Below are 8,395 nucleotides of genomic sequence, written 5' to 3'. Positions count from 1 at the left end.
CCCCAAATAATTTTCTTTACAAAAGCAGATGAGTGACTTGTGCAGTCCTTAGTTTGTCTAAATGAAATCTTTTAATATTCCATTAGATATTTATCTTGATTCCTGAGGTTGGGGAAGTTTTGTCTGTCTGGAACGTCTTCACCCTAGGCCTGGCCCTAGGCCTGGGTTTTGGGTTTTGTTTGGGTTTTTTTGTTTGTTTGTTTGTTTTTTCCCCTTTGGATACAAAATTATCTTCAGCCTTCCTCACCTTTCCCTGACCCTTCTCAGGGTCGAACACCGAAGTTGTAGGTTCTGCCGGCAGCCGCCCCATACTCGGGCCTGATCAGGTGCCAAGGGCAGGCAAGGCTGGGAGGGCGACCTCTCCGGGCTCCTCCCGCAGGTCCCCAGCCACTCAGCGGCTCAGCCATTCTGCGCGCCTGTGCTGGGCGCCTGCCTCGGCCCGCCCCTTACGCCGGCAGCTCAGCGCCTGGCTGCCACTATATAAATCGGCCATTTGCTTTGCTCCGCCCCAGAGTCCGGGAGTTGAAGCCGGTTGTCAAGCCAGTGCCGTTCCGCGCTCCCCTGCCTTTTCTTTCTCTTTCAACATGACAGATGCCGCTGTGTCCTTCGCCAAGGACTTCTTGGCAGGTGGAGTGGCCGCGGCCATCTCCAAGACGGCGGTAGCGCCCATCGAGCGGGTCAAGCTGCTGCTGCAGGTACGTCCTGAGATCGAGGGGCCCAGGCAGGAAGTGGGGGATCTGCACAGAAAGGGGGGTACCCTAGCGGGAGAGTGGGGTTCAATCAGTAGACTTGGGGCGAGGTGAAGCCCGGGGCCTGGCCACAGAGTCAGACCGAAAAGCAAACTGGAAGAAGGCGTCTTTAAGGACTTGGGAGTTTGAGTGTCGCAAGTGGTCGGGGCCAGAGGGAGCGGAGGCGCTGGGGCCGTCCCCGGCACCGAGAACTAGGCTAGGGCAGCCCGAGAGACACCATCCACCCCGGCTTTCTGGGCAAGGGCAGTAGGCCTGAAAGCAGGCGCTGGCAAACAACACCTGGCCTTACCGAGAACCTCAAGGTCACGGCAAGGAGATTACAGCTCGGGGCATAGGCCACGCGGACCGGTTCGGCGGCCGCGCCGCCGCCTGCGAACAACGCGGTCTAACCTCGCCGGCCGGCGGGCCGGAAGTGGACGCCGGGAAGAGCATGTGCCTGCTACGTCCGCCCCCGCGCAGCCCCTCGCCGCCGGCCTTCCTGCCGCGCGCTCGCCGAGCTGTGCCTCTAGAGGGCACTCGCGAGTGCAATTTAATCACCCCCCCACACACTCCCAGAACAAAAGTGGGGGTGGGGCGGAGAGGAAGCAGCTCAGGAGACCTGAGAAGTTGACCGTGGTCACCAAGGTGACCGTGTCCTATGTAGGTCCCACCCTAGTGCCTCTGAACCTCACGTGGAGGGAATGACCTTTCTTCCAGGTCTAAAGGTCATAGGTCCGCTTGAGGGCGCCTCACTCCAGAGGTGGAGGCTTACCCCTGTGGTGGTGTCAGCACTTAGGAATCCGTGTGATTCTGAAAGCTGGATTTGGGGAAAGGGGAACCAACCTTAAAGATTATATATGTGTGTGTTCTTCCCTTGTCCCTTCTCTGTGGTTGTAACTGTCCCTATTGCCTTCTTCCTGTCCATCAGGTGCAGCATGCCAGCAAGCAAATCACGGCAGATAAGCAATACAAGGGCATTATAGACTGCGTGGTTCGTATCCCCAAGGAACAGGGAGTCCTGTCCTTCTGGCGTGGTAACCTGGCCAATGTCATCAGATACTTCCCCACCCAGGCTCTCAACTTTGCCTTCAAAGATAAATACAAGCAGATATTTTTGGGTGGTGTGGACAAGAGGACCCAGTTTTGGCGCTACTTTGCAGGGAACCTGGCATCAGGTGGTGCCGCTGGGGCCACATCTTTGTGCTTTGTGTACCCCCTTGATTTTGCCCGTACCCGTCTAGCAGCTGATGTGGGCAAAGCTGGAGCTGAAAGGGAATTCAAAGGCCTTGGTGACTGCCTGGTTAAGATCTACAAATCTGATGGGATTAGGGGCCTGTACCAAGGCTTTAATGTGTCAGTCCAGGGCATTATCATCTACCGAGCTGCCTACTTTGGCATCTATGACACTGCAAAGGGTAAGTATGCTATATGCTTAGACATTGTGGGAGCTTTGGATATGTTTGCAGTGCTGGGAACTCCACCTAAGGGCCTTGTGCACACTAATCCAGTACTGAGCTGTATCCCAAGCCCTAGTTTCTTTTGTTCTCTTTTTTTCTTTGAGGTGTCTCACTGTAGCCCTGGCTGGCCTGGAACTCACTATGTAGACCAGGCTGGCTTCCAACTCACAGGCATCCACCTGCCTCTGACTCCTGAGTGCTAGGATTAAAGGGTGCAGACTACCACACCCAGCTCCTGATTTGTTTCTTTGATAAGGTCCTCCTGCCTCAGCTTCCCAAGTACCTCTGATTTCAGGCTTACACTGTTGTACAATCACACTAAGCTATAAAGCTGTTTGGAGGTGGGGTTGTCTTATTTATTTATTTATTTATTGGTTTGGTTTTGGTTTTTTGAGACAGGGTTTCTCTGTACAGCTCTGGCTGTCTTGGAACTAGCTTTTGTAGACCAGGCTGGTCTCAGACTCACAGAGATCCCCCCTGCTTCTGCCTCCCAAGTGCTGGGATTGAAGGCATGTGCTGCCGCCACCACCCGACCTGAAGCTGTTAAGAGATAATTTGAAAGATCATTGCATCTACCTAACATTCCAGAAGGCCAATTTTTTTATTAATTCCTGAAAGAAGCCGAATTCTTCCAATATAAAATTTCTGATAGATACAGTGTTGTTTGAGTGTAGAAAATAGGTCGGCAAAACTGCATTTTGATTAACTAATATATATATCTTTTCAGGAATGCTTCCAGATCCCAAGAACACTCACATCTTCATCAGCTGGATGATTGCACAGTCTGTCACCGCTGTCGCTGGCTTAACTTCCTATCCCTTTGACACGGTTCGCCGTCGTATGATGATGCAGTCAGGACGCAAAGGAAGTAAGTTCTAATCAAAAGTTGTGGCCACAAACTGGTGATGGCTGCCCTGGATTCAATCTCCAGTGCCATAAAACACTGTAGACGGTGTAGAAGGGATGGAGGTGATAGCAGCCATGTTGGCTGCACAACTGCCTTGGGAGCAAGCAGCCCTTTAGATGCCTGTCACGTGGGGTGCCTAAATTATATTAAGAGGTCATCCCTGTTCTCCAGTCACAACATTAATACTTAAGCATTGCCTGTGCTGTTGTAGAAATACTGGATTTAAAACTGGCACTGAGTGCTTGAATGGCTCATAGAGAGCTTTCCTAGAATGCACAAGGCCCAGGATTCCATCCTCATGACACTCCTCCCCCGCAAAAAAAAGCCTGAAATTGCTTTCTAAAGGTGGGGCTGTTTTTCTTTAGTGTTCCGAACATGGGGGCGTTCATTGGTCTATAGTCATCAACTCCGTGTCTTTATTCTTCGCAGCTGACATCATGTATACAGGCACGATCGACTGCTGGAGGAAGATTGCTCGTGATGAAGGAAGCAAGGCCTTTTTCAAGGGTGCATGGTCCAACGTTCTCAGGGGCATGGGTGGTGCCTTTGTGCTTGTCTTGTATGATGAGATCAAGAAGTACACATAATTATGTCGTAGGTGTTCTCCCCGAGAACAGGCATGTTGTATAATACACCATATCTTGAACATTCTGGACAGATTCTCTGGGCTTGTCTGTTTTATCAATGGCAACTATTTACCAGTTGAAAAGTGGGAAGCAATAATATTCATCTGACCAGTTTTCTCTTAAAGCCATTTCCATAATGACAATAATGATGGGACTCAATTATATTTTTTATTTCAGTCACTCCTGATAATAAAAATTGAGGAAATAAAAAATATCTAAAGACAGTTTTGTTTGTGGTCTCTTTTCCGTATAAAAATCTGCTTTGTGTGTGGATAAGCATTATATGTGAATAGAGTTCAGTATCTTCCCAAGGTGAGGAAATCTTTTGTTGAGACTAGGTCTGGTTTCTCTATGTAACAGCTCTTGGCTGTCCTAGAACTCACTACGTAGACCAGGCTGGCCTCGAACTCTTTGAGATCTGCCTGCCTCTGCCTCCCAAGTGCTGGAATTAAAGGTGTGCCACCACTGCCCAGCTGAGATGAGCTGCATAATTTATAAAATGAATTGTCAATCAATTTTTCAAGGAATACCTTGCATATGTACTTGTCAATATTCCCAATTCATTAGCAAAATAAAATTGGGACCAGTGTATCCAAAAACTTGGGTCTTTGCCCGTAGCCTGGCATGGCTGCATGAGCATTCTTCCCAAAAGTATCACGCACCTGCTCTTCCTACTCCTGTGGTTATTAAACAAGAACCATAGCCAAGTTTGCTTTCAAATGACTGTTAAGTGAATATCACCTTATTTTAATAATTGTCTTAAGGTAATCCCAGTTCTCAGTTTTTGTCCAATTGCCTTCTTTCATCTTCACCTGGCTCAAGCCGTTTTGATTTAATCCCGATCAAAGCAGAGAGGATTAAAGCTGGCACTGCTGGGTAGTGCTGAGATTGGAGTGCTCTTCAAGCTGACAGCAAGCCACAACTTCGGAACTCCTTTTACAAAAGAGAACCAGCACCTGCATCTTGCCTGCCATGCTCACAGCCCCTCCCCCTTGGAGGTGGGGGGAGATGTTCCTGTTTCTATGGAATAAGCTCTTATTTGGGGTCCGCAGGGGAGCATGTGCAACTTCAGGAGCTCTTTATTAGGGCTCAGGAATAGTGGATTTTGCCGATACCATGAGATTTAAATGAAGAATAAAGTATCCTATCCCGTTAAGTCTCAACTAGTACGGGAAGTAAGATGGGTGCACACGCACAAAGCACAGAAACGTGAACTCCACTCACTGGTGTGTGCTAAGGCTGTTCACAGACCAATAATGGAACCTACTAATAGTCCCTGGGAGACGGGCTTTTGCAGTGCACCTACTGGTCAAGCACCTGAGTCACAGTGTAACTCAGTTAAGAGCTCTGTATTGATGACAAGGAGGCGACAAGGTTCTCTCCCGTGTGAAGCTGGAACTTGGTGTTGTTGCTTTGCCTCAATTCATTCCTCTCCCGTGGTCGTTCTTTGTTGAGGCACAAGATAAAAAGAACATCATCTGAGTCGTTTCTAGAGGAAAGTATGTTAAAAGAAATGCCGTTCTCGTATCACCGAGGCCCAGGCTAAAATATGGACTCTGGGTTTGACAAGTTACTTTTCTTTTTCTTTCTTTTTTTTTTTTTTTGTTTTTTTTTGATTTTTGTTTTTTGTTTTTCGAGACAGGGTTTCTCTGTAGCTTTGGAGTCTGTCCTGGAACTAGCTCTTGTAGACCAGGCTGGTCTCGAACTCACAGAGATCCGCCTGCCTCTGCCTCCCGAGTGCTGGGATTAAAGGCGTGCGCCACCATCGCCCGGCTCCTTTATTTTTCTAAGCCGCCGTTTATACATAAGATGAGAATAATGACACCTGTTTCAGGGGGTAGTTGCCAAGGCTAACCAGATGCCCCAGAACATATGTAATAAGCACCCCCTCAATAGTACCTGTGATCATCAGGAGGAAGTTGAGCTTCCAGAGTTCTATGATCGGAAGTAGCTGGATTTTCATACTGTATGAACTCAGGCAAGTAAGTCAGTTAAGCTCCCGGTGGAGCCTCAGTTACCTCACCGGTAAAATGGCCAGATAGTGATGTTAGCCATATTTCTTGGAGGATGAAGAGCCCTGTTGAGTAATAGGTATGATACATGGCGTCGAATCAACATCCCAATATGAGGCTTTATTTTGCCATTCAGCCCCCATTTCTATTGAACAAAGTAGAGCAGTGTTATAAATCCAAGCCCACCTTTATTTTTTTATTTATTTTTATTTATTTATTTATTTATTTATTTATTTATTTATTTATTTTTTGGTTTTTCGAGACAGGGTTTCTCTGTAGCTTTGGAGCCTGTCCTGGAACTCCCTTTGTAGACCAGGCTGGCCTCAAACTCATAGAGATCCGCCTGCCCTCGAACTCACAGAGATCCGCCTGCCTCTGCCTTCCGAGTGTTGGGATTAAAGGCGTGCGCCACCACCGCCCGGCTCCAAGCCCACCTTTAAAAACAAAACCAGACATACCATATTGTGTAGCACTGATACAAAATAAACTTCAACCCGGGTCTTCCAGTTATAAATTTTGTTCCTGAAAGGGAATAAGAGGCTCTCCACTTAGGGTTGCAAGCAGAATACAAGAGGACCCAAGCCCCCTTTATGGTTATTACAATAGATGTGTACTCACTGAGCTGCCAGCTATTAAAATAAACGTAGGACTGGGCACTAATGATCAGGAAGCAAGAAGTGGTTGGTGCCTCCTGTCACAGGGTGGCTGACACAGATGAGGTGGGAGGTTTCTGTTGTTCTTGCAATTCTTGTTGTTCAATGATTTTTGAAATTTAATTTAAAGACAAAGTGATTTTAATCTCTCCAAGCTGTGCAGGCTAGTGCTATAGAATTCATTATGTCCATTATCCTCATGCAAACATTGATGGTACACAATCTTAGCAACACCCTAATTTATGCTGTTGTTTTGTTACTATTCAGTGCATAACAGGATCTGTGGAGCCTGATTCCAGGTGAGAGAGCCAGAATACAGGTCAGCTCGTGAACAGCGCGCTGCCTATTCCAGAGGGCCTCTCCACTCAGTCAGTCTCTGGAAGCGGTGTGCTGCTGCGGGTGCTCCAGACCGCCGGGGAAGACAAGGGCTGGTTTCCCAGAGGGACTGCTTTCGTGCAGGGTAAGTCATTTAAGCCATTATTTTTGTATTAAAAGAGATGCAGATGTTTTAAAAAAGAGATGCGGATGTATTAAAAGAGATGCAGACTAGGGGTTTATTAATTAGAAACTATTTTGTAAACCTAAACTGTGAAGTGAGTTCTTGTAAACAAGGACCGTTGCTGGCTCTTCCCCAGACTCCTGGGGGGGAAGTCCATTCAGTCTCCTCTGCTGTCACGGATACTTTGGGAGAGAGAAAAAAAATATTTTCAAAGTCTTGACGGACCCAGCAATGGCTTTTCAAGCGTCGGTGTCACTATTTTTCCTTTGGCATTTGTGGGTATGGTGTTTTTAAGTTGTCCTTTAGTTTTTCAGTGTAGTTAACGTCTGCACGGTCGTAATCAAAGCCAAACCGTAAAGACAAGGTATAAAATGCAAAGTAAAGCTTTCTCCATCCATCCACCTCTTCCTCTCTCCATCCATCCGCCTTTTTCTCTCTCCATCCATCTGCCTCTTCCTCTCTCCATCCATCCGCCTTTTTCTCTCTCCATTCATCTGCCTCTTCCATGCCTAGCGTCCTCCTTTAAAGTCACCATTATTGGCAGTTTCTGGTCTGTCTATCCATCCTCACCAAATTGATGCCAATTCTTACAACAGTAGTTGAATTATCGGAACCATAGTCTCACCAGTTAGATTTTAAAATGCCATGTGTTTGGGGGTTGTTTTTTATTTATTTTTTATTTTTTAGAAGAGTGTCATTCAGTTAGAACCAAGACTCCCAGAAGTTGTCGGAGGCAAGAGGGCAGGGAAGAGGTAGCTTCTAGACTCTGAGCTCTGTTTGCTGAGTGTGACCCCCGTATTAACATCCCAGTCCAGTCAGTCCTTTCCTTTGGGGCTTTAACTATGATCACTGAGGAACCTGGGGGCAGATCACCAAACCATGTCTAACATCAGCGCCTTAGTTTGTCATCCATGAGAGAAAGAGTCTGGGAAGGAGACAAACTCTAAAGCTCTCCAGTACCATCATTTTTACATAAAACGCAGAGGCAATGAAAGGACTTGGGTTAGGTGATTTAATCCTCCCAGAGCACAGTTGAAAATGCCTAACACAATTGTAGCTGCATCGTTTCTGGCTCGCGGCAGTCATTTACAGACTGTGTGGGTGGGTAAGCAAAATTACAAATGTAAAGATTTACATCAATTTCGGGACCAAGAAGCAGAGCCCACAGAATTACAGCTCAGGGGTGCAGGTCAGAGGTGATCCGATTTACTGCCAAATAATTAACATCTGTCTTTTCAAAGCCTTGTCTTACTATGTGTAATGCTCACTTCTGTATTCAGGTTGAAATGTATTTAAACAACAAATACTGGATGCAGCAATTTGGGAATGCCTTGTGTTACACTCCAAATGTTTGGAGGCGCTTTTCTATCATGCTGGCCATTATTTGCTGTGTGTGCGCAGGTGAACAAGGTCAGAGGCACAGTGCCCCTCTTAGCCAAAGGCTCAAAAGAGCCTTCGGTATCCCAGCAACAGTTATAAACACCATTCAAGAGACAGATTGGGCGGTCGCTTT

General features: G+C 47.1%; 1 protein-coding gene across 1 annotated transcript; it reads left to right on the top strand.

Annotated features, from left to right (window-relative positions):
* The first annotated feature begins 478 nt into the window (after positions 1-478).
* Positions 479-3,935, top strand: Slc25a5 (solute carrier family 25 member 5). Its single transcript, XM_057759573.1, has 4 exons — positions 479-695; positions 1,657-2,143; positions 2,913-3,053; positions 3,522-3,935. Exons 1-4 carry the CDS (start codon positions 585-587, stop codon positions 3,677-3,679), a joined length of 897 nt encoding a protein of 298 aa, XP_057615556.1. The 5' UTR covers positions 479-584; the 3' UTR covers positions 3,680-3,935.
* The last annotated feature ends 4,460 nt before the right edge of the window (positions 3,936-8,395 follow it).

Source organism: Chionomys nivalis, chromosome X, assembly GCF_950005125.1.
Source record: "Chionomys nivalis chromosome X, mChiNiv1.1, whole genome shotgun sequence".
NCBI classification, from domain to species: domain Eukaryota; kingdom Metazoa; phylum Chordata; class Mammalia; order Rodentia; family Cricetidae; genus Chionomys; species Chionomys nivalis.
Note: the sequence above shows the minus strand (reverse complement) of the source record. Positions and strands in the feature narration are given on the sequence as shown.

Bases quoted from the DNA above. Each gene is read 5' to 3' on its own strand.
- Slc25a5 (XM_057759573.1), top strand. From the start codon at position 585: ATGACAGATGCCGCTGTGTCCTTCGCCAAGGACTTCTTGGCAGGTGGA. The intron at 2,144-2,912 runs GTAAGTATGCTA...ATATCTTTTCAG, and splicing joins CATCTATGACACTGCAAAGG to GAATGCTTCCAGATCCCAAG. The intron at 3,054-3,521 runs GTAAGTTCTAAT...TATTCTTCGCAG, and splicing joins GCAGTCAGGACGCAAAGGAA to CTGACATCATGTATACAGGC.